Source organism: Parus major, chromosome 3 (genome assembly GCF_001522545.3).
Source record: "Parus major isolate Abel chromosome 3, Parus_major1.1, whole genome shotgun sequence".
Taxonomy (NCBI): Eukaryota; Metazoa; Chordata; class Aves; order Passeriformes; family Paridae; genus Parus; species Parus major.
The window spans coordinates 6092821-6120018 of record NC_031770.1 but is presented as its reverse complement, the minus strand read 5'-3'; the positions used below and the strand labels follow the sequence as shown (position 1 = coordinate 6120018).

Sequence of the window (27198 nt, the reverse complement as noted above, 5' to 3'; positions counted from 1 at the left end):
AATATGAATAATTAATTCTGTAAAAATATTTGTGTTTAGATGAATGATCTTCAGAAATTGTTTCTTGCCCAAATTATGAATCGATATTAATTATAACAACATCTTATATTATAATTATAGTGTGCTTCTCATTTCAACTCATCCTTAGGCCTTTCACAGCATATACATAACTTATATTTGCTCCCCTTGGGGCTGAAGACAACACTTGAAGAGAAGGGATTGTATTAGCCATTAAGAAAGGTAATCAGACCACTCTTCTGATTTCTCACCACTTCACTGGCTTCTAAACCTTTCTTGCAATCACTGCCTGGTGGCAGCAGTGAGGATGGAAAAGGGAATTGCAGTGGGGAATAAGGGAAAAGAATAAGCTCTTGTCATCAAAGGCAGTCCCAATGTCTCTGACAGTAACCACAGCAGCATTAACTAAATAAAAGTTAAAGGGCATGAGCATTTTAGAAGGTAACTATACAATTTCAAACTTAATATGTGATTTCTATACTAAAATTCTATTTTAAATAATATTTGGGATGATGCTGTTGATATCTGTATCTTTGCTATTAGATCCCTGGGAATTCAGAGGAACTGCTTCAAGGGAATGCCATGTTAAGGCAATACTGCTTTCACTGAACCTGCTGGAAACAGGTATGTTTTTGTAAGGGTGTTTCTACTGTTTGGGCTACAATGAAAATAACAATAAAAACTTTTGTGGCAGCACACATTCAGCAAGTCAGAAAGACACAACAACAATTACAGTATTGCACCTGATTTTTCCCATCAGAAACCACTCAAAATATTAAACAGTTGATCCTCCTGCCTGGACAAAAGTATCATCTGGGAACTGACAGCAAAGTAAGCATTGAAAGAAATCATTCTTGCCTTTGAGGTGTGAATAACTCTGTCTCTAAATTTTTCCAACTTCAATACTCACTATTATGCTTGAAGATTCTAATAGTGGCACCTGAAAGCCTCGCACCGAGAACGAGAGAAGTGTGGTTCAACTCATCACTTAAAATGAGGCAGCCCTGTGGAGAAGGAGTACAGTGAGCATCTGCATGAGCTGGGAGGCTGCTGACTCGTGGGCATGTGTGTGCCAGCATACACAGGTGTCTGTGACAGAGCATTGCACCAATTGAGCTGTAAGCATTAAATGTGAAATGAATTTTCCACCCCTTTCCTGCAGGTGCCGGGGTGCACGCAAAGGCAGGCTGAAATAGCGGGATCAGATTCTCAGGCATTCCCAGGTGGTGTGTAGGGGTCCAATATTCCCTGTGACTGGAAAGCAGCAAATAACCCTATAAAAGATTGACTGCTTTATAGTAAAATCAGGTGATGTTGCTTCCTCTATCACCTGTTTACAGCCCATTTTGAGCAGTAAGGAAAATGCACCCCACATATAAAGACTGTATGACAGTAGTGTAAGGAGGAGTAATACTGAGGCTGGACTGACATCAGCACTTCGGTGTGCAGAAATGAGATCAGGAGAGACTGATGCCTTGTAAGTCCCACTTCCATTAAGATGTGAGTGAAGCTGAGGAACCAAAGTCTTTGGTAAATGCATATAGAGTTGACCTGTAGTGTACTTTTTATTAATTAACTCAGTTGAAAACCCATTTTGTTTTTTAGAAATGAAAATAGAAATGCAGGAGAAGTAAATTTTTCTATTATATTAACAAGGGGCAGGATGAGAGTTGAAACTCAAGCTTAAACACTTGTTTAGCTCTGCTTTCTATTAAACATGTTTTGCTGTGTTTCATTACCCAAAGGGCAAGACATAATTAAGTAAAAACTTATTCTGGAATCATAGATTAGGCCTAGGTTGAGAGATACTCACACAATCTGCCCTGGAGACTGGTTTGTAGAACTAACAGTAAGTGAAGATGCAGCTTGACAAGAAGATGTAGCTGCTAGGCTTAATTATAGAGGAAAACATAGGAGTAAATCTCTCAAACATAGGGTAGTTGAGTAATATTTGTAATATATATAATATATAATAATAATGTATAATAATATATACTGAATTTTAAAATACACACATGCACACATATATATTAAAAATACATACAGTAATATCTTTATTTGTACCACTTATATCTAAATATCCCACCCCTCACAGAGGCTTGAATCTCTACATTAAGGCAGGTAAGGGAGGGAAAATTATTATACAGCTGCATATCTGTAATTTCATAAATTTACCTTCATTAATTCTCTATTGTATCAGTTCCCTTCAAAACTGCTGGACAAGTTCTCCAGCACCACTGCAGACTGAAGTTCATGTTCTGGACAACTGAAGCAACTCTCCCTGCCCAACACTGGTGTCCATGTATTTTAGAGATCTTGCAAAAGCTGCAGTCATCTTCAACAGTTGAGTGAAGAAGTGACCTCACCTTATGCTGGTGGTGATGCTGGTTGTCATACACCACAAACTGAATTAATTCCACCTCCACCAGGAGGGAGGTCATGTTTTGTACTTGCATGGCACACTTCATACTGCCCCACACCTGGACAAGCTAAGAGGAGTTACCCACTTTCCAGCTGTCAGCACCTGTTTGTGATGTCCACAGTTACCAGTGACAGGATGATGGATATCCATGCCTTTGAGTTAGGTACTCCAAACTGGAGAGGAGGTCCCTTCAGCACCAGGTAAGAACCCAACTTTTGTAACATGATCACAGCTTTAGACTTGCATTTGCTGCCAGTTTTCTCCACGGGGCTGGCTGGAGCTCTGTCCACCAGGAATGCTAAGGACTGTGTTTTTCCTTTTCTCAAAGTGTTGTAAAAACTATCCTAAGCATCATCTTTCATCACAGGCAGCTGGGCAAAATCTCAGCTAGTAGCCTAAATACTTCACCCCACAATGCCTGGACATGGGATTCAACATTTGGTTACTTTTTAGGGAGAAGCAACTTCATTTAGAGGAGCTAGAGAGCTGTATCACTGATCCTTAAACAGATGTTAGGCATGTGTGATAGCAACCCTCAGGGCTAGCACAGACGATAAAGGATCATATTTAAAGTCACAAGGTCATCAGCTTTATGACTCACACATTCCTGATACCAAGCTTTGTTCCTCGATTAAGCCTTTCCACTCACTGAAAGCCCAGAATACTGCAACAGTAGTTAAAACAATTAATAAACAATTGTTCTACATGCTCCTGAAGGAAGTACTCACCTTTCCAACAAGGGCTGGAATATTCATTGAGTTAGTTGCAAAGCCCATGCCAAACACCATAGCATCTTCCACACCAAGGAACTTGGCCACAAGTTTCTCTAGTTCTACATGTTTGTCTAGGGTGCCTGCAAAAATAAGCACAGGGAATATTAAATCTCATTAAACTGTGAAAGTTATTATGACACAAAACATACAAAAGAACAGGCCAGAAGTGTGTCATTAAGCTGTGGGACAGTAAGTCCTAATGAGGGTTTTCCACTTGTATCCTGTGCATGTGGGCTAATGCAAGAGGTGCAAACCAGCTGTGACTAATGTTAACAAATACTGAGACTGTTAGGGCAGCAAAGCAGTTGCTATGGGAAAAAGCTTCCTTTTCCACAATAACTTTTGACATAGTTTATTCTGAAGACTAATTTTTTGTCTTTTTCTCTCCCTTCAATGAGGACAAAAATACCTCCTTTTTGCAGGAAAAGTGGGACAAACATTTTAGGCATTCTTGAGTTCTCTCCAGATGTGGAAACAAAAATGGGTGACAACAAAATTCTCCCTTTTTTATTGCCTGCCTATATATATGTACAAAACACTTAATTAGGATTTTATATAAAACAAAAGCATTCTCCATATTTTTCTGCTTTGGAAAGTAAAAGCTATTCCACTTCCCATAACTGATGATAGCTCTGCTCCTTCTTTCCTCTCAACAGCAAACAAAAATGACAACGCAACACTACAGACCCTTCCTTATTGCATATTAATTATCTAATATTAGTGCTTGAAGTCTCCAAACTAATAAGGTGCTCCAGCTGTCCAACAAAAGCACTATCCTTCCTGCCCAGCTCACAGTGGAGGATGACAAAATACAGAAGGCAAACAAACAAAAAGTGGTGTTAAGAGACTGAGGTAACAGATAGCTTTGAACAGTAAGGAATCATCTCAACTTGCCAGCTCTCTAGTCTTTGGTTGCCTGGCTGTGCTTTGCAGGGACCAAGGCAGAAGGAACTCTTACAGGATGATCTGTGGGGAAGAAAAGAGAGTGGCCTGTGGATTCTGACAGAGCATTTCCCCTATGAATAAGGCTGTAATCAGAGAACAGAAGAAAAAAATTAGGCAAGTGAATATGTTACCTCACTTGCACTACACAAGCTGATGGCACAATAATATAAAGTGAATTACAATGGATGGAACAAGAAAGCTGTGTTCACTGTGATGGACAAAGGGCAGATGAATGGAGGAACACAGAAACTTGGCTAGAGTGTCTCAACAAGAATGATGAGTCAGGAAGATGATCTTACCTTCATCAGGGAGCAGAGCTCATTAAAAAATAATTAAATATAAATGGCAGGAGTACAGTTTCAGCAACAGCACTAAGTCAGCTGGTTACAGTGAAGTAGTGTTTTCATTACTTTTTCTCATTAAATACCTAAAGAAAGAATCCATTTGGGAATAGAATGTGACAACCATCTATCTATCATGCAGGCAGGTAACTCTCCAACAGTCAGGGACATAAGGAGCAAGGATCACATGGTTTCTTGAAAAACCTGGATTACATGGACAGTAAAGTACAAGCAGTACTGCTGAGATTTTGCCAGAGCCTTCCTGTGTTGTGCTAGACCTGAGCCTACACCAGCTGAGCTTCAAGAGCGTGTCTGCACTCCTTGTATCACACTGCATGCACCTAGAGCTGGGTTGTCTCTGTGCTCTGAGGATTAGGTAATGTGACACAGAAAATGTGGCTCTGCAGGAACTCCATGACATGTGAGCTGAGTCTGTGTGAAGCTCTTCGAGGATGGCTATTTTTTGAATCTGCACATCCCAAGAGCACATGAGGATATGAGCTGGCTCTGCACACAGCCACTGTTCTGTGAAATACAAAACAGTGTTTCAGAGCTGAGCTGCTCACTGGAAATGTGGGTGAGAATCTGTCTTAGGTGTAAGCCCAGCAGGACTCAGCATGTATTTCTGTGGTTATTTCTGTATTTTTGCAAATTGGGCCCAGCTAGTCTTCAACCTGGTTATAGCACTCATGGACAACTGAAAGTTGCAGCAGGATCAGCTGCCTCAGTGCTCCCTGCAGCTGTTACTCTGTCACTCGAGGGCTATCAGCATACAAAAAGAAGTTGAAGTCTGAAATGGAAGCTCGAAGCCAAGCACACTATGGTCACAGCTTGAATTAGAAGGTTTGTGAAAGCATGAGAAATAAGCAGTGTGTGCTTTGCAAGGCAGGCATTTTAAGGCATGACACAATTGTCCCTGACTCTTCCAGAGGTAAGTCTGACACTACTGGGGTGGAGTTAAATTGCTTTTTGGGGTTGCATCACATGTTTTCTGTTTTTACAAACAGGAAAAGCCTGACTCAATACAGACTGTTCTGTTAAAGCTCCTATTAGATGACCCACAAAGGAACAGCATATTTTTCACCTGTTTTTATTGATTTTGTCATGCAAAGAATGACTCATTCTGAAAGTGACTGATTCCTACTTACTATTTATTAATCTTAAGAGTGAATGGAGATGATACTGTATGTCACTATTGCCTACAAATCCTGGAGTACAAATTGAAATTGATTAGCAAAACAAAATTCTGAATGACAAGGATTTGCAAAATGAGCCCTGTTTTTGAATCATGTTAATTATTGTGGCAATATTGTTGCAGAAGCAATACAACACACTCCAGTACAGTCAGTTTGAGGTTCATGACAGCTGTATACATTGAACAGACTTGAAAAACTATATAATTATGCAATTATTTAATCATATCAGGAGATACCTCTACACAAGATGTCCTTGGACACTGTATAACTCTATCACCTGTCTGCACTGGAAGAAACAAGGGGTCAGACATGCACTGCTTGGATGAGGTCTGTCCACTAGCATTCCCAGCTAGTCACAGCCACCACCACGACAAACATAAACAGCACTATCAGACAGATGCAAATTTGATCCAAAGGAACTGGCACAAGCTGAAACTTCTCAGCATCTTAAGCTACATAAGAAAGGCAGTAATTACACAGCTCTTCATTAAATTAGAGCTGTCAAGTGAGGTTATCCTGGCCTTTAAAATGTTTTGTATTGTGCTAGATTCAAGACCAGTATCATGATCTGATGAATGAAAAGTGAAAGACTAGAGATATGTTTTTAATACACTGTATACACAGATAGTTTCTATGCTTGCCCTACAAACAGACATTAACTGACTGACACCAGCTTGGCTTGACACAACAAATGAGGATACAACTAAACAATGTACACCAAATCACCAGGAAAGATTTAAGACAAAAAAAATTAAAGGTACCTGCATGTTTAAGAGACAAAATTAAATCCTTCTGAAAGTTATTCTTCCCTGCTGAACAGCTGTATGTAATACAATACAGCAGGAGTTACTGCCATCCAAGACTGTATAGGTATTAAGACCAAAGATCATATCAAAAGTGGACTTTCACAATGGGAACCACCTCCACAGATTCCCACACTTCTCAAAGCAAATCCCCTCCTTTTGAAAATCTGATGACCCAGTTCCCTCCATTAACTTGCCACTGCACTCTGGTGACAGGGAATGTGAAGTACACTGTGTTTTGACAGGCTTTTTCACAGACTTACTTACCCATGCTGTTGGGCTGAAAGTCACTGCCAGACTACGAGACAGATAAAGCTGGAAAACGGACTTCCCATGATCCATGTAGTCATTACTTGGTTTGACATTTTCAGCTTGGACAAGGTGGTTTATGCCCCTAGTTACTCTGCCCAATACAGTCTTTCAGGTTCTTATACACTAATGACACAGACTGGTTGAACTGCCAGCACTGGCAACAGTATCCTATAATAGAATTTTATGTTTGGAATTCCAAGACCCAAAGAAGACAGGGAAATACCTGCTTGCCTCAAGTTAAACAAAAGCTGGAAGAGTAAACTGATATAAGCAGCAAGCCCTTGAAAGGAAAAGAACAGCTGGGAACCCTGTGCATCCCTGACGTGACTCACCAAGGTGACTGAGAACCATTACACTATGAAAATGAGGGTTTGTCAGCAGCATCCTTGGGAGGGAGGGTGGGGAGCAGAACAAAACATCTGAACTTCCTTGTCACACTTGAAACTTAAGGTCACAAACTCACTCTGGTAAGATGCTTGTCAGAGATTAAAAAAATCAGTACTATTGAAAGACATACACACTTTTACAAGAGCAAGATTAGATGAGTAGCAAGATGAAGAAAGAGAAGCTGAGGAAATATTATTTCTTTACACTGTGTTGCCAGAGCAGATGATGAAAATGGTATCACTGTCCTACAGAGCCACTAGCAGAGAAAAGCCTCCACTTGTAGACTGAGACATGTTGGAAAAAGAGGGAGAGAAGCACACAGTAATGTTATGCAGTTGTCTCATTTAACACAGTGTGTGCAGGAAAGACTCCCAAAATAAGGGGGTTTTAATGAATTATTTGATAGAAAGGAAATGCTCAAGTTTTCTTAACATTGCTACCAACTGACAGGGCTTTCATACCACAAAGATGCTGTGGGTGTCATAGATCTAATAATGTACCTGTGTAATTGAGTGATTCTCATGAAAAAAGTAATTAGCTTTTACAAAACTTACAGTTGAATTTAGATCTGGTTTTGTTTCTCTTTTTTTTCCCTTTAGAAAAACACAAGGTTAAAATTTCCAGTTTAAATCCAGCCTCTTCATGCCAAAGCCTGTATAGCAGCATCTTAAGGATCTGAATATTTGCATGCAGATAACATCATGTAACAGAGATATTTTAGGTATTAAACAAGTCACACAACTCTTATTTCCTACAGATGCCTTCAGTTCCACCTGCTAGAAGATGGACTATCCAGACTATTTATCTTGCATTGCAAAGCCTAATTTTGCAATGGTGAAATACAAGGAACACACCTGACCCAATGATTATAAATTGATTGTAAACTGGATTAGTTATTTATGAGAGGCTAGGCCCAAAAAGGAAAAGGATGTTACTAGACATGACAAAAGACAAGTATTTGCATGAACTGTTTCCTAATTTATATCATACCCTATCAGAAAACAGATAAGATTATGAAATATGTGTATATATACACATATATACATGCACACAAATTCTCATTTTTGTGGCTTTATTTCTCCTTAAGATTTCACTTTGAAACTGCAAGTTATAGAAAATTCAGTTCTTTATCTCTTTCTCCAAACTGAAAAATGAAACATTTATTCATGTCTACACAGTATTATGCTTAAAATGAGCCCTGGCCCTAATTAAAGCTTTGAAGTAGTATAAAATAAAGAATGACAAAATAACTATTTTTATCTTCCTGAAATGCTGCTAGAAACTCACATTAGGCCTTAAAACCCAGTGGAAATAGGTGAATGGGATTGAGCTATTTTTGTATATTAAATTTTGGCAAGGATTTTCAGATCTGCTTTTTAAAAATGAGATCACAATTAAATGTAAAAGAAATCCTCAAACAAAGAAAAAGCCCTAAAACCGAGTGCAAGTTAGGTGTTAAAGGGCAATCTCCTAACATGCCCTCCAGAGTGAATCACCCTGCAAGAGTTCTGTGCAGGCTCCATCTTGTCTTTTGGTCCAAGGCATAATCACAGGAGAAGGATTTCAAAAGGCAGGAATCCTGCCTGGCTGCTTAAGCAGCACTAATAACACGTTTGCTCTGGTTAGTCAGGGATGTAATCTCCATGAGGAATACTGGTGAGTTACCTAAACAGAGCATTGGAGGTACTGGCTGTGCGTGTGACTCTCCTGTCACCAGCCTGGCCCTAGCAGCTCTCAGAGCACGATAAGCTGCCTTATCTTAAAAAAAGTGTAACTTTGCTGACTTTGTTATCATCTGCAAGCAGCAAGCAGGAAACTAATTTGCATGTTTCTCAATAATGCTCAGTCTCATTGCTTAGAAAAGGCTGACTATAAACACTAAACAACAGGATGGGCCCAGACAAAAGGCTTTTGAATCTGCTTTTAACAGTAGCCAACTCTCACTCCAGCCATTAAAATACATTGATTTGTATGGGGAAAAGGACTTTATGTTCAAATTGACATTCTTTCATATTTCTTATTATATGGAGGGAACACTTGCTATTTCATATTTATTTAGGTTCCTATTTGCTGGCAATTTTATTAAGCTAAAAATAATACTTTTGAGAGAAAAATTAAAATACATAAAACAGTAGAGATATTTTTGAGGGGCAGTTTACATGGAATGCCCTAACATTCCCAACACTCCAGTCAGCTGAACAGTTGGTGTCCAGTTACTTATAGAATCACAGAATGGTTTGTGCTGGAAGGAACCTTAAAGATCATCTCATTCCCATGCTCCCACCTAGGATAGGGATACCTTTCACTAGATCAGGTTGCTCCAAGCCCCACCCAGCCTCTCCCTGAACACTTCCAGGGATGGGGCATCCACAGCTTCTCTGGACAACCTCTTCCAGTGCCTCACCACCCTCACAGAGAGGAATCTCTTCCTGATATCTCATCTGACCCTGCCCTCTGTCAGTCTGAAGCCATTCCCTCTTATCATGTCACTCCACACCCTTGTAAATATCCCTCTCAAACTCTCTTGTAGCCACCTTGAGGCACTGCATAGATACTTAAATCCTTCAACATTCAAGAATTATTTTCTCAGACCCAACATTTATTCCTAAAAAACAAAACTTCCTACTTCTTTTTATGTCCCAGTTGGTTTCTTGACATATAATGAACAAGGCAAAGAAAGAAAAACAACTACCTTTTCCTGCACCTACAGGAGAGACCGCTGTGACAAATGCTGCTTTAATCTAAACAGGACCCGTGGTCAATTTTTCAGATATGGTAGGTGCAGATGTCTCTGGCCTCTCTCTTGGCACCTCTCAGAGTTAATAAGGACACCCTGAATCAGGTACAGTTTGGCTGTTTCTAGTAACTACCAGTGAGCTCTTTGCACACATCCCAATGTCCCACAGAACACAAGGAAGTGTGAAGTTCTGGCATCTGCAGCAATGAGCTCCTTGGGTCTGGCAGCCTCCAGCATTCAGGTGAAAACCTTCTACCAGCTTCATACAATGCCCTGCACATCTGGTAGTGTGAGAGGCAATGGACAGTGAACCCTGACCACTCTTCCACATCACACATTATGGTGAAAATTTCTACAATTTCTCGCCTGAGGTTGTTTTTTGAGACAGATGACAGGCATTTGTGACAGCTGAAGACAGCAAGCTCAGTAGTTCTTCACCCAGAAGCTTTCTGAGGCCTTTGATGATCCCTGTGGCCCTTCTCTCACACTTTCCAGTTTTGCTAAATATTTTTCATCAGACCTGCACAGAGTACTCAAGATAACAACAAACAGAAGCTTTATGGAGTAGCATACTGAGGCTCTATAGTTGGCTTTCTGTGTACTTTCTAGTAATTTCTAGTGTTTGATTTGCTGTCTGATCATGGAACAGCAAGTTAATTCTTCCATGGGTGTACCACTTATCACTTCAAGATCTTGCTCCTAAGGGATAATAGCTAGCTTGGTCTTAAAAAAGGAAAGCATTTTTATTTCACTTTGAAAGTCCCACAAAACCCTCAGCAATATGTCTTAAATGACACCATTATAGTATGAAAGTAATTGATTATTATTATTATAATTTAAAAGAGCAAGGAATTAAAAATGGAGTGAAAAGCCTTAAATCTTCTTATGGGGGATAAGTCTAGGAAGGTCAGCCACCGTTTTCATCAGTTTTAACCCTGTTTTAGGAGAAAACCACCTGCAACAGCATTCTGTTATGACAGCATTGTATACCCTCTCCACAGACTCCACAGGTTTAAGAGGAGGAGTGTAGGCAGAAGATCATAAAGGACAGTTTTACCATCCTGTATTCTTTCAAACATCACTCACATTACTTTTCTTTGTCTTCTTTGTTTTACCCTCTCTCTGAAATTCTCTGAAAATAGTAGAATGATCCTTCTTGCAAAGAGAGCTACCACTGCTTAGAAAGAGATCTTGGTAAAACTCAAACATGCCAGACACTTAAATGCACACAAGCAGAACAGTACTTTCAAAGTCAATTAGCTTGAAAATATAAACATGTTCAAGTGCTCTCTTGGATTTGAACCCCACAGGCAATTTACAGCCTTGGCTCGCAGCTCACTGCACTTTTACTTCAAAACACTTTAGCTCCACACACAGTAACAACAGAAGTTTTGAAATGTGATCTGCCCAGAAACAAACTCATCCTGTTCTTTTTATCTAAGATAAAGATGAGAAATGATAATTAAAGAAGTTAAGATGTTTCATTCAGACCTTTCCCTGTCTCTCTCTTTGATATACTTAACTCAGAATTTTTCTGTTCGACTGTGATGAGAATGGAGCACAAGAACATAAAGGAACAAGGAAAGAGAGTATCCACAACTTTGATTGAGAGGCTGTTTTCCTTAGGTTGTTTATACAGATCTTGGCTCCAACCAAGCAGCCACTGCTCAGCCCTGCCCTGTGGAGCCACCTCTCTCCATGGAGCACACAAACACAGGCCCTCTGTCACCAGCCTGGGATAAACTGCTGTGACTGCTCATTTACACCAGCTAAGCCAGGCCTAAACACCCTGCTTTCCTTTCTTAATAGGTCGATGTCCAAGCTGCTCTCTGAAAGACTGAGACTCACAAGGCACTTAGGATGTTCCTTATCTGTAACCCATTCTTACACTCTGAACAGTCTTGGTGCAGTTCATGGGACTGTTTTTTGTGAAGGCAATTAGAATGAATCTAAAACCTTGCTCAATCAGTCAAGACAACTTTTGAGTACAGCACAGGAGTTCAGATGAAGAGAAAACCCTAGAAATCTCTACACATCAGCTCTCAAATAGACTAGATGGAATTACCTAGCAAGATTTTTAATATTTGAACACAGAATCAATCCTTTAATAAGTTGGGTTGTTTGGTTTTTTTTAAAAATAAATCTTCCACTAAAAAAGTTCAGCAAAAGCTACAGAATAAGGAACACCTGCCATAATCTTAGATATCCTGAAAAGAATTTGAAATGTTCTTAGATAAAACAGAATCTGGGAGAAAAAGGAAGAAAGGTTCCTGCAATACCTTAAAGGACTAGCAATGGTGACCACTTTCAAGCATGCAATTCAGGTTAAATAATATTTTGCAGTCACCAGATGGATCACCTACAAAGGGAAAGTAGGGTCAATCTGCAAACTCTCTCTGAATGGTGTCACTGACATAATTATTATTGGCAAATCAAACCACAATGACAAGATGAGAAGCAGATGACAAGGTTTGCATCACTTTTTCATCTGAAATGGAGACTTTACATAAAAAAACCTAAATTAAATACAGTATTTTTTTTCAGTAAGGTTTATGGAAGAACAGAATTCACATTGAAGACAAAAACTGTAAATTTTTTAGGTTGCTGGATTAGAAAAAAAAAAGTCTTTTATAGATTTCTCCATTCTGGGAAACCTTTTTTTTTTAACCTCCCAAGAAAGAGAAAGCTTGAAGAGAAACCTCCCCTTGTGTTTCTATGGCTCAAAATGGTATTTTTCTCTGAAATGTAAGATGATTGTACCATAAGGAATGCAAGGCTTTGTGTAAAAACAGAAAGTTGAAGGTAACCCTGCATGCAGCCTACAAACTAACAAAGCAGACAAATCATAAAGGACATATAAACCAAAAATGTTGGATGGAGACTTCCTTGAATTTATTTGCTAAAGGTAAATAGAAATTTCTGTTTTGTGCCAGTAGTATCTCATAAAACATTCTAACATTCTTAGAACATGGGATTAAAAACATTATGTGAAAGATCATTTTACTAATCTGAAACCTCTGTGTGTGGTAACTGATAAAAATCTGTGTTGCACTTGAAATTGCCCCAGAACAATTGTTGAAATCTCAATGTGTTTTTCACTTCTCTTAAAAAATAAGCCTGTTACTTCCATCATTAAAAATCCCAGGCCAGTATACAACACATTTGGTTTTGCTTTTCCAGAAATCAATATTAGTTTTCCTTTTTGAAAAAAACCCTCATGTGAGAACAAATAAAACACAGTGTTCCTTTTAATTGTGAAACAAGTAATTGCTGATGTGATTAAAGTTCTCTAAGTATCCAATTCTTTCAATGTATCTGTGAGAGAAAGAGTAGAGTTACAGAACCTTTGGTTGTCATCTGGCTGTTTACTCACCCATTTCTTGCCTGGTACTGCAGACTCCTGTCCCGTATTTTTCTAACTCTATGGTCACAGTTTTCAAAGCATTAACATCTGTTTCTGCAAAGCCGAGGTAGTTATAAGAACCCATATTGATTACATTCTTGATAATCCTTCCTGTAAACCTATAATTAAAGCAAATTTTGAACAATAGTGCAATTTCCCCCTCCAATCCCAAATGAAAAGAAAAAATCCCGAAATCTTCCAACCAAATTTTGTTCCAGTGTCAAATTTCTACTTGGGAATTTACAATTCTAATACTCTAACAGCCCAGAAGTTTTTCTAGACTTTCTCTTTTCCTAACTAAGTACTGCCTCATGGTCAGAGTGCTTTCTGGAAGCCATGCTGTAGATGGCAATATATTGTATGGGGTGAATGGCTGCTTTTATGGATTTAAATAAACAAACCTATGACTTTATCTAAGGAACAACATACAGCCATTAATTTTTCAAGCAAATTTCCAACTGCTTCCATTAAGTCATCAGTGTTCTCACACACAGAGAGAACTTAAACTTGATGAAAATATAGGAAATAGTCTCAATAAGCTCAAATATAGCTAAACCTACACATTGTACATGCTGTGAATTCCTGTAGCTGCATAATTCAGCTGCTGTACACCAAAACCTTAAAGCTTAAAACCTCTGTTTAAAGGCCACTGCCAAAAACTGACTATGAAGGCAAGAAGCCACATCCATACACTGCAAGAAATCACAATTTAAAACCTAACCAAAGGATAAAACAAATTTTGTTGTAATATTCTGAGTGGAGGACTGCTGTTATAAATGGTGTGTGAGCAGTCCTGTGCTGCCACAGCCAAACCCATTTGCGATCGAGTCGGAAATCTATTCTGCATTTCCAAACAAATGCTCAGAAGAAAATGGTCAGATTGTCAGCATGGTACTGGCTGCAAAAAGAAATGTGCTGATGGATTTCAGACAAGGATCTCAACACAACTTTCTGTGCTTTATAGAGGTGTCAGGATTTGCTCATGAAGCTGAGAGTAGCAGAGTGTAAGATGACTCACCTAAATGTCCAGTTGTAATCATCTGTAACGCGCTCCATGAGGTCAAACTGTGGCCCAGGGACACTGCAAATTGGACGATTCCAGTTATCCCGTATTCTCAAATAGAGGTTTCTGGTGTAAAAGTTCTCAAAATCTTGATAAAGTGGCACAAAATCCTGGTTTGAAAACATGCACAGGGTTATGTTGCTGGGAAAATATCTGCTTCTGTACCCAATTCATTCCTATTAACAAGGAAAAACTGATTCATCAGTAAACAGAGAGCCATAGCAGCCACACGGTTCTATGTCACAACTCCAAACAGAAAATGTCTTGCTATAATTCTTTTAAAACTTAATATTGTATTTCTTAGAGGCAACCTTGTTCCTGTTTTAAGATTGCGGTTTTTTTGGTTGGTCAACTTTTATTTTTTATTTTTATTTTTTTTTGGTCAACAAGTTGGTTTAACTCTCCCTGTATGTCCTAAAAGCTGGAAATAGGAAAAAACCAAGATTATTTCACTTGAAAAAAATCAATTGCTTCAAACTGAGCATTTTTCTATGTGTGGAGCAGATTGCAGAAATGTAGGATAAACAACTCACTACATTTCATGAAATGCTGGATACATTAGACAAAAGCTAGTCCAATATATGTGATTTGGGCATTACTGACCTAACATGGAGATGCAAACGTCCAGCTAGGACTTTTTTTTACTTGGAAATTAAATTTAAACAAAGCTTTATATGAAACAGCAATATATCCATGTTGGGCACTGCATACAATAAACTGATAAAATAACATGGTATGCAGTTAAAATATGTGGGAGAATGAAATAAACATGTAATCCACAGTGAAGGAGAAAAAAATTTAACCAGCACAGCTGGAATCAACAAATGGCCAAAACATGAAGTGAACTGAAAGTGATATTCATTAAGTTATGCATGCATCTTTGAAAATCTAAAACAGGAAACAATTTAAGGAATTTTATTTTCAAGAGAAACAGTAGAACAGTTCATGTTTACCAGGTATTACTGTAAATGATGACTCAAACTGCACAGAGAAGGAGGAGCACCCAAAAATTCTAAACAAAGTTGGAAGGCAGTTGATCTTGCTAAGGTGCAAGTTTTACTTTGAACTATGTGGGATGAAAAAAATTTGGGATTTACAAGAATTCAATTATAACAAAATTAAAATGCCTCACTGTGAAAGATGGCATAAGACAGACAGATGGGACAAAGGAAAATCAGGGTTGATGAGATTTGGAAAGATGATATATTTAACAATAAGATATTTATGTGTTTTATTTTTCTGTGGATTGACCTCATATACTGAGATTCTGTTTTGGTGAGAGCATTATGGCATTCTTAGAACGAGGTGAACATCCCTGGGTAAAAATGATGATTTTACATAAATGTAGGTACATAATCATACATAATCATACAACTCCACTGCAGGGTGTGTCACTCCTCTCACTCCTGTGCAACCTTCTGTAAAATGAAAGTTGTCTGCCTTGTTAGTTCCACAAGTTGCTGTAAATCACTTGCAAGCAGGAGAAAGCTCAGCTGTGGATACATAATGACTTTTTCATACATACTTTTTGTTGTTCTCTCTCCGCAGCAATGTTACGTTTTTCTAGTCCCCAGGCTCTCATAAAATCTCGCAGGTAGCCAAATATTGTTCCCACTGCAAACCCCACGAAAGTAAAAACTGCAACATACATTGGTGCCTGTTCAAAGTGCTCAATAAATGTTTTTTTGTAGAGAGTTCCGTTTGATACTCCATTCTTCTGAAAAAACAGAACAGAAACTTGTGATTAATACATGTAATCTCATCAAAGCTTAGACCCTTTGACCTCGGGGCAAATCTTTTTCTGTAATTAGGAGAGACATTTAGACCTCACACTGTATCAGCTGAAGAAGAGGACCTGAACACTGCAAATGCTAGTGACCACTACAAGAATCTTCATTTTCTCTCCTCTTATGTCCTCAGTTGAAGATGTCTTCAACACCACTCCCTTATCTATTTTGAAACATGTGAAACTTAGGAAAGATTTGCAATGTATTATTGTGCAATTGGACAATTATTTTGAAGGTGATTAAATGGAAACCACGATACTCTGTCTCGCAAGACAGAGCTATAAAAAGGGAAGGGCAGCATTAAAAGCTCACCTACACTGTGCCTCACTGCTTCTGGAAGTCTTGTGTAACCCATTGCAGCAACTAACCTATATAAAACAAATCCTGCCTGAAACAGAGCAGCTCTACCATGATGCTCCTCAGACCTGAAGAAGTATCCAAAACAGTTATGATCCCTGCCTTCTATTTCTGTTGATTTCACAAATCCTATTTTCAGTGATGTCTCCCCTGATTCTAAGGGTACTTAAAAACAAAATAGAGAAGAGCAAAAGTAAAGAAAAAAAAATAAAAACAGAAGAAGAGACACAGGCAGCTTTGCTTGCTGGAATTAGTGATCCCATTGTGAGCAAATTCTAAAAAATTTCCAACAGTGTGTGGACAAAATATTGTGTCATTAAAATACATTAAGATTTCCATTTTCAAATTAAAGAAGCTAAGTTTTTCAGTTGTCATGTTCAATAGGCTCATCAGAATATTCTTTGGAAGAGTGGTAACTCCCATATTTCTGCAAAACTGCCTTTACAGCCAATCTGCTAATTCAAAATTAACAAATGGCAATTGAGAAAAAAATAGTGCCCTGTTAAAAAAACCCCAAACCAAACAAACAAATACCCAAGACATATATTTTGACATATTCTAAAGCAAAACTGCAAGCATATGAAGAAATACCATTAATACATTTCTGTCTGTGGGAAGGATGAACTATAAAAGTAGATCACCTAGTTATGTAATGCAGCAAGCTGAAATAGAATATTTATATTAAGAACAATTGCCAATTCACTCTACTTGTAAGGACAGAGCATTATTGATCTTCATATCGTATTAAAATGTCTTTATCCTCAAAAGATTTCTGTTGTAACTTGCTGGTCCAATCCTGGATTCCCCAATGTTTTTTTGGGTGAAAAAGGAATTAAAAAAAACCCAAACAAAACAAAAGCATTGTTGGGCACAAGAGAAAATAGAAAGGCTGTAAAGAAAACTAAAAAAACCAAAAAAAATGCTTCTTGTGCTCAAGAGAAGCACATTTAGAAACACTTAGTGCCCTGCAAGGGAGAAAGAATGCAGGGCTGGCTCTCACTGTGTGAGGGGACACTTTTGAAGAAATGCTGCACATGCACTCCTACCTCAAGTTAATTGCTCTTCTAGGGCAACCTATTTACCATGAAAAACATTTTATGAGGATGAGTTAAATACACAGTCAAGTCAAACTTCACATGAGTCACAACAGCTGTGTGCACATAGGCATGAGATAAAGCAAATATTTCAGAAAGGATTAAGCTCAGTCCTATAAACTTACATTTGCCAGGGGCTAATGGCATATTTATGGTCATCTATGGAAATTCAAGTGGCATTGTAGCTTGATGCTCTTGAATCAATTGGCATCAAGCTGTGATGATGCACCTGAGTCCAGAGGAGAGAGTTATGGTGTGTCTGTTCATTGACTTTATTAATAAACACTTTATTGCTATAAACCTTATTGGTGAAGGAACAGGAAAGCTCCTATCAGACTTCTGCACTGTAACATGCTTGTTCCACAAGAGAACTCTGCTGCTGTGGAACTCTCCCTTCAGCAGGTGCCATTTGATGCAGTCAGTATGACAGGTGTATTTAACCAGGCACCCACTGCCACTGTCCTTAACACAAACAGCTGGGAGGAAGGAGCACAGACACTAGTGAAATACAAAGAATGTGGAGCCAGATGTGACCCACATTCTCCAGGCTATGAAGGACAAAACCCAAGAGTCTTCAGACACTTGGTACAAGACTGGGATAACAAATTCAAAAAACACACTGACACCTTGCCTAAAAAATAAAGCGAGGAAAACAAAAGAGCATTTAATCCATCCCTGGAGTCCCACAAAAAGGTATAGAGAGAGTCTCAAGAAAGAATAACCAAAAGAAGTGGATTTGCTGCTTCTGGAGAGTGGGGGAGTGGTAGCAGGGATGTTTTTGTGCAGCATTTCTGGTCCAGGTGTGGGGTACATGAGTGACTGACTGAGCATCATGAAGGTGTTTGATTTCAGCCAGTCTAAATTGGCTGAATTGGTCAGTGAAGCAATTGTTGTCATCCTGCACTACATTACTGTTGACTTTTTCTACGTTATCATAAAGCTTTATCTCAGAAGAAGGAGGTGGATTTGGAGACTCTGCACTTAGAACAGCAGCTACAGAGTGAAGGAAGATGTAATTCCACTGTTGGTAGCACTGAAATCAAATACAGCAGATTTCCTACAAATGCCTGAAACAATTCAGAGATCATTAGTTACACCATTACACAGCAGGTGCTCTGCTGAATTGTGTGTCATTATCTGTAATAATAGATAGTACATTTTCTACTCTATACCTTCAGCTGTAGCAATTGCTTGGGCAAAGATTCTCAAATATATATATATATATTCTTCCAACTTTAGCAATTGGTGTATTTGAGATTTTATGACTCTAAGACAGTCTTAGCACCTTTAACAGTCACCAGGGAATAACTATGAATGTGTTCATCACTTCTCAGCCTAAAAATGTTGGGGAAATAAATTGTGACTTTTGATAATTCATTTAATCTGTAAAATTGTTTTTCTTTTCTTATAATGAAATTACCTGACAGTGTCATGACAATTTACTTTGTAAAAGTAAAAAAAAGCACTTGTGTGCTGTGCTTTCCTACTCAGCCAACTACACAACTCTTAATTTTCTATACTTAAATAAATTCTGCCTCTACATTTGTCTCTTCTCAACCCAGAAGAATCTTAATCTATATCATTCTAGTCCAGTCTTCTTGTCCTTACATGAATTTAAACCCCCAAAAATAAATTTAAAAAATTCTATATTTTCATGCTCAACTTTCTCTTCACTCTGCAAAAATAAGTAAAACCTTTTTGAGATGAAGAGGATGCAAACTAAAATTGCATACCTTACTTGAGGGCACAGTAGGGATTTATACATCTGCAAAAGATGCTTGGTTTTCTTTTCTTTTTTTAAAATACTGTTTACATTCTATTTGCCTTCTTGCCACAGTTGACAGTTTCACCCCTTATCCTTCCTCAGTTGCAAAATACCAAATTTAGAGCACACTGCTGTTTGTGCATTCTTGGGACCATTTACCCTTCCAATTAATTGTTTGGTTTTTATTTAGTAACCTGGGTTTTTTAATGATATTTTGCCAACATTATACACACTACCAGCAAGAAACTTCTGCAGTGTGTTTTGACATATTGTCACTTATTTCTCCTCACCCCTTTTTCCACACCACTGATGAAAATCTGAGAGCACACATCCAAAGAGTGATCCCTGGGGAACTCCATTTCCTGCATTTCCCTCCTTACCTTTTCAAAAATTGTTTATTTGTAACCCCTAATATCTCTGGCAAAAAGGGCAACATAAGCAGCAACCCAGAGTTACTCAGCAACTTTATCTTTGGCTTTTTAAAAAAATCTTGAGTAAATACCCCTTGTGATATGTTAATCCAAAATTTACTCATTTGTTCTAAAAATTCTGCTGGCATCTCAAATCAAAATAGTTTCTCACTGGCCTGAGTAAACACAGTTAGTTTACCTTCCAGGCACAAATGCAGGGAATCTACTGGTGAAACATAAAGACACGGAACACAGAAAGGCAATAGGTGAAATTCAAGGAGAATGAATGTTTTACCAAGGAGTTTTACAAGTCTAGGATTTCATCAGCTTCTTGGAAGCCAAAAGTACAGTAAGTACAGGCAACTTTTGTGGGTTGATCCTCTGCTTAGCTTGTTTCCAGCAAGATGCTGCAGCAAGAGAATTCCTTGCAGCAAGATTTTGCTGGAGTGATGGCAGTACAGCAAAGTCAGCTTTAAGTACAATATGTCTTAGATTCCCATTTTCTATAACTAGCCAAAGTATTTCAAAATTTTCCCTTAATGAAGAACCCATTCCAAAAGGCCTCCTTCAGTTTTTCAAATGGAGAAATCAATTCTGACAACAAACCTCAGAGTGTTACTAGAATGGACATGAGTATAAAATACTGAATACAAGGAATACACGATTTTTATTGAAATAACTTTCTCCAATAATAATGTAAACTCATCTTGAAGTCTATTACACAGACTTCTGGCAACACCTTTACAAGCAATAGTTACAAAATATATTTCCACTAGCAAAGGAAAAAGAAAAAAGACAGCTATGCAATAGCATGAATAATACTTAAATATTTGCTCACACAACCATTAAAATTAGGAGATAATTTTTCATTGCATTTAGGTCCTGCAGCCCTTGGAATTGTGCTAATTGGCACGGGCCAGATTTGCATCAAGGGAAGAGTGAAGAATTGAATAGCACAGAGTGCCAGAGTACCAAACCTGTGTGCTGGCCCTGAGTAACACCCCAGCACAGAGGTAACCAGGTATGCTGGGTGAGTGGAGCTGTATCAGGGAAACTGAGCCCCAAAAACCCATGTTCTCATGCAAGTCTGCTCCACAGAGACAACAAGCTCTAATTAACTATTCTCCTGCTATTATGGCCACTTTCAGAAGGTACAGAAAAGTATATCCTTGAAATAAAACTACTGGGAGAACAATAAAGTATTTGTCTTTAAATATAAGTTCCCTGCCAGGAATTAAATCTGATCCAGAGGTGGATGAAACTTCATGTATGTTTCTGGATCAGATTTTATCTGTAAGTTGTTCTATTAAAAAACAACGCAAGCTGACTGGTCTCCATAATGCTTCCCATACAGATATGTATATGAAGAGAGAGGTGTTGAAAACTGTGAACCATGTTTGCTTAATATCTGACAGACCTACAAGATGACAGTGAAATCTTAAGCAAATTAGGACACTGTGCTCCTACAGCAAGAAAACTGATGGGAGAATAGACATAATTTCTAATGCAACATCTGATTGCTTGCAGACAGATTGGTTCTAAACAGAGGTTTCCTCCCCAGCATTTGAAGAGCATCTGGGACAGGACCCTAAATGGAGATGATTTTAGGTGTCCTAGGATGTGTGAGACAGCCACATGGGGAAGAATATAAAGATCTACATAAATAATGAGATAAATGAGTGACAGGATCTACAGAGGCCTGTAATATTCTGGAGCAGAAGCTGAAGATGGAGTACTAGAGGATTCCATTTCAGCCAAGGGAAGGGTATGGTCCAGCTGAATTCCACTCAGCACTTGCCACTGGACAGTCTCAACTTGAAGTGTCTGGTGTGCAGTTGTGTCTCCTATAGACCATTGCCACCAGAGGGCTGGGTCCCAAAGAATAAAACTGTCAGGTTCTGTGCAAACCCTGGCTGACTGTCACAAGTACTACATTTTTCCAAAATCACTTAGGAATCCATTAGACACTGGAGGAATCTGGGCGAATGTATGTGGTTCCAAGGAGAAAAAAAAAAAAGGAAATTGAAATAATGAAAGCAGAAGTTCCCTTTAATGAATATACTATTGACACAAAATTAGATTACTTCTTATATCTGCCTATTTACTGGAAATGATATCCTTCACTTTAAATGAGTCATTTCTTTTCTGTAACAACACATTTCAGATCTTACAGGCTCGAGTTTCTAAACCATAAGACATAAATGGCTACACAGGGAATTCATAGATTACTGAACTATAAAGACAAGACTTAAAAATAGTTGTGAAACTTGTAAGTCTAGAAGGTGCTAAAATGAAGGTCACTGCCTCTTGCAATGTGACAAAGCCACAAGAAAGTGGCTACAACACAAACTGTAAGTAGCAACCAAGCCAAAAAGCTTTGGTTCTTAGTGTGCCTGCAGAATCCTTGCTTAGACTGATTATTGATTTTTACTGAAGTTTCAAGAAAAAATATACACCTGTTAGTAATACAATCAATAAGAACTAGGAGTAAAATCTCCAAGACAGTCCAGAGGTTTAGGAAACATAGGATGCCCTTAAAATAATTTAGGAAACCATGTACCCTTGAACTTGCAGATATTTAGGACTTAACAATTCAGAAACTCCAAAAAGCTCACTCCTTGTAAACAGTACTAAATGCTGCTTGTTCTGCTGCTTGAGGTTTGTTTGAAGATTGGGTCTTCACCACACTTTTCACAAGCGCCAGGAAATGGCTTTTCATTTGTTAACGAACTGTCATCTAATTGCTGACTAAAAACTTGCAGCCTCTCTTCTAGACAGCACACTACAGGCAAACACCACAAAGGTATGAAAAGACAGGATCTTCACCTTCCAGACTTACATAATCTTTTCAGCTGAACACAAGTTAAACTCCAACATATTAATCTTGCAGCAATTCCTTCAGCATCAAATAAACAAGTCCTGCAATGCTGACTAAGACATTAATACTATGAAAATACAGAGGAGGAGAACGACAAACACAAAAATAGAAATATACTGTGAAATGCTGTTATGTAATGAGGAAAACAATATCCATAATGTATAATTTTCAGACTAACACTTTACTCTGATGCTAAAATAATACTTTTGATTGCAACATAGGAGGTTGGGAGGATACAGAAGGCTTACTCATAAATAACATTCAGGAAGACCATTCAACAGTGGCAAGGGTTCCAAACAAGAAGAAATATGAACTCAGAAAGTACACATCTTATCTTGGTTTTCTATGTTTTTAAGATACTTATATTAATTTAGTAAGTGTCTTATCTATCAGTAATTCTAGCCCTGCACACACTACAAGCAACAGGCACTCCAGCATCAATGAATGTTTAATTCCAACTATTAAGAAACTGCCTACTGTGTGCAATTTTTGAAAAATCTACAGAAAGCATCAGCATGTGTTTTCATCTTGCATGAATTTAGTCCAGCAGGTAGAACTGCACATTGCAGAATGGTCACACCACAGTGTTTGTCAAAAGAAAAGCCACATGTAATTCTTTATAGCACAGAAGCTTACACTAATGCACACAGACATAGGACAAAACCCAGCAGCAAACCATGAAAAGGCAATCTGATGAAAGGGAGAAAAATCGTAGAAAACACTATTCTGAACTTCAAGGTTCATAAATTACAATGTAAACCATAACAGCTACTACCCAATACCTAATAAGGCACATCAAACAGTATATGGGAGATAAAAAAAATTGCATAGCAAATTCTTTTCCCAATGGCTTTACATTTGTACATTTCAAGCAATAGTAAGAAACACTAGAAAGAAAAAGCAACATGATTGTCTTGTACAGCTGTTATTCTGCTATTACTCCCAGAAATTTCCAAGTGACTCAATGTAAATAGGAAGGTATGAGGGCAAAGATGGAGCTTAATAATTTTAAATTATTAGAGACAAAACAATGAAGTTCACTACCCAGAGAGATACTTACAAACACTAAAAGGTATTTCCTAACCTTACAGCAATTACAGAGCAGAAAGGCAGGCATGTGGGATCAGAGAGAAGTGGATGAAACACCTGGGTTACAGCAATCCCCACATAGTTTGTGGTGTCAAGTTGCAGCAAGTGTTTGTTACGATTTCCAAAGCTTAGGGTAAGTTACAGGATTCACATTGCTTGGCCACATCAGAACATCTCCTGATCATCCAAATCCTCTGGCTTTGGCTTTAAAAATAAACAAACAAACAAGATGATGATGAAGTGGTATCACTTCAAAGGCTGCCATTTTCTGCACATCACCAGTGATGATCTGCTAATACAGGAAACTACTTCCAGAAGTGATCTAGCATTTAGAAATTAATCCTGTGGACATCACAAACATTTTTGATATAAAACTGTTTATTGGGATGAAGACTGTAACAGTGTAAAGATTCCCAAGATGTGCTAAATAGATTGCTAGTGATTTTGCCCAGTGTGGATTTAATATCCACATGATGCAATCCACCAACTCCTACATATTTCCTACACAGTGACTTTGCACCAGAAAATATTTTAATTAGCTATCAGATTCCTCTTCATGCAAAATTCCCTTGTGAAGAAAATGCTTTATCTTTTGCACTAACTAGCATAATGAATCCTCATTGGATCCCAGACCTTGCCCCATTATATCACACAACAGCTTCAGACAGGGCTGGGATTTTGCATAGATTTAATAATGAGTTTAATGATGAGACACACATTCCCTATCAGAATGGACATGGCCATGGATGCTGGATCATACCAAACACAATGCAAGCTTTAATCTTAAAGTGGGAAACATTCAGATGGAGTCTCAGGCCATTCTTCGTTCCCAAGATTGCAGCACCAGTTTGGATAAAGACTACTGGAAATCACAATACATCCTTTGTTAAAAGAGGACAAATGTATTCACACTTCCTACCTGAAAGCTGCACATCATTAGAGTAATTTGCACATAATTTTACTGATTCTGAGGGTTATGCACAAGTTAAGCTGAAACTGTGTGCCTTCCAAGACATTCCTATGATTGCAAGGAGTGACTTTCATATCTCAAAAATGTGATGAAAGAGAAAGTCATTGCCAATTTTGTTAATGCAATCACTTTAGCTGGATTTATGTTACCTCCTCCAAGATAATTAACTACTTTAAAATGATATTTAAATACAAATTGACATATTGCAGCTGGAGAGGAGAGAGAGATGAGAAATTCCATAACAAAAAATCCCAACAGGTAAAACAGAATTTCTCATGAACAGCTGAGAAAGAGGCAATCAAATTTGTGCTGCTAGCTTGACAGATAGGGGGATTAAAAACTCAGTAGGAAGATGACCATCTGGGTAGACAAGGACCACCTCTGAGTTAGGATATGAGTTCAGCACCAAAAGAGAGCCCTAGTGTGAAAGAAGAATCAGAACAAATTAAGGCATTGCATATAGGTTTGTAGGGCAGAAGATTTCGAGGAAGGTGAAAACAATACCCACCCTATGAACATGTCAAGAAAATGAATAGCTTAATACCTTCCAACACAACAGAAGATGTCTTAAGCAAGAAGACAAAAACTCATTTAGCCAATCATTAGGCAACTTGGTAGCAGTGACCATGGCTAATTAAAGTCAGTTGTCCTGCACCAAAGCCAGCATCACAACTGGTACATGTGATCAAACCACTGCACCATTTAATTTAACAACATGATGAGGGCTGCCAACCCACCTATTATCAAAGTGTCCTCAGAGAACCCCAGTCTAGAGTAACCCAGATTCACCAAGGTGTGCCCTAGAGTGGAAAAGCTGTGTAGTTTAACCAGTGACAGGCAATTACTTTTTTCTATTTCACCTAAAAATCTAGAAGCAGTAACATCCTGATCCAGCTATTTTTTTGTTTTTGCTTGAAAACTATCAGGAAAAGGCAGTTTAAATCTGTTTTGGTTAAGTTGTGCCCACACCTACACCTATGAGAAACTCACATCTGGATGCCTCCAGGTACAACAGTTCTGCAAGAGGCTCTCTCCTCTTCCCACCAATTTCAATTTCTGCCTTGTACTACTGGAAAAGATGATCTTGGCCTATATGACTTCTTAATGGCTATTTAATTGTTATTATATTAATTAACTATTATTAAATTGACTAATTCAATCTGAGCTCAAAAAAAATTAATTTTATTTCAATAGCTTGAAGACCAATAAAAAAGAATCTAGAAATAAATTGATGCTTTTTAAAAAAATGCATTATACATTGGGATGCTCTTTATAAGCTGTTGCAGTAATTACCAGTCATAAGACTGAACATGAGAACTGATGGCTTTCTCTCATGTGAATCTTCTGTAACTATCCAGGTTTGCAGAAACACCCTTAAATAAATGCTCTCCTCAGATTTTACATCAGTCTAGATACAGACAAAAAGGGAAGTTCTCACCCCATCAGGTACTGATTTTCACTAGTGGATCAACATCTACCTAGAGGTAAACACCCAGAGCCCGTGTTTCTTGACTGAAAAGACAAAGGTTAGGAAAAGGAAGCACATGAGAAATTCAAGAGACAAAATTCAGATGCAAAATACTGAGGTAAAAGGGTGACTGAAGTGTTTTGTTTCAGCCAAGACCCCTTTCCAAATGCATTGCAAAGAGCAAGTTGAACCAGCCTTACTCCTTCATGTTACCCCTCTGTCAGCAAGTACCTATCTACTGAAGCTTTTGAGCTCCCAGAGCAATTTCAATCAAATTTGATGAGGCCTTCATGATATCAACTCTTCTAAAAGCTTCAGGAAAATGTGACCTTGATAGCACAAAGGGCTCAAAATCTCTGAACTGAAGGACCAACAGCAATATGTGGCTCTTTAGCCATTCTTGGAGTGAATTACACAAGCACAGTTGTAATAACCCATGAACCAGCATCTGTTTAGGTCTGAACAAGGTTCAGCACATTCTGCTCTTGCCCCTCTGGAAAGAAATGATGTGGTAGGCAAGCTGGGATGTTTCAGGATGGTGGAAGACGCTGGATATGTAACAATATGAAATCACTGCTTGTGGAAAAAAATGCTTACAGGCATTTCACAAGTCTTTCCTTTACCTCCATTATTATTTCTTCCCATATTACCATAGGGCAAATTGGAAGGCAATAATCAAAACATGGCTGAATCACAGATTTCAGGAGAGCATGACTGTACCCAGAAGTAGCAGGTATTGCTATAGGAAGCAATATTAAAAGTAAAAGGAGTTAGAGAAAAAGCAGCCATCTCTTAAGAAACTCATGTCAAGGGCAAAAGGACAAACCATTCTAGAGCTACTAAGCAGGACTAATGCAGGTCTCAGCTGAAGTGTCCATCCAGCTTTAGACACTGCTTTTTGAGAAAGAACAGGTGAACCAGATGGAGAGAACTGGGAAAAGCAGAATAAAGTCTGGTTAAGGAATTTATGAGGAAAGGAC

At 38.3% G+C, this 27198-nt stretch overlaps 1 protein-coding gene across 2 annotated transcripts in view; it reads right to left on the bottom strand.

Moving 5' to 3' along the window:
- The window catches only part of SPTLC3 (serine palmitoyltransferase long chain base subunit 3), a 79623-nt gene that overhangs the window by 32843 nt on the left and 19582 nt on the right, over window positions 1-27198 (bottom strand). Inside the window, exons 3-7 of one of the 2 annotated variants that reach the window (XM_033513189.1) lie at window positions 15926-16117; window positions 14356-14510; window positions 13308-13456; window positions 3169-3293; window positions 929-1022 (exon numbers count right to left, since the gene is read on the bottom strand). In XM_033513189.1, the coding sequence (XP_033369080.1) occupies window positions 929-1022; window positions 3169-3293; window positions 13308-13456; window positions 14356-14510; window positions 15926-16117 (715 nt within the window). The remainder of the gene's footprint in view (window positions 1-928; window positions 1023-3168; window positions 3294-13307; window positions 13457-14355; window positions 14511-15925; window positions 16118-27198) is intronic. The other variant, XM_033513190.1, reaches the window with a different exon arrangement.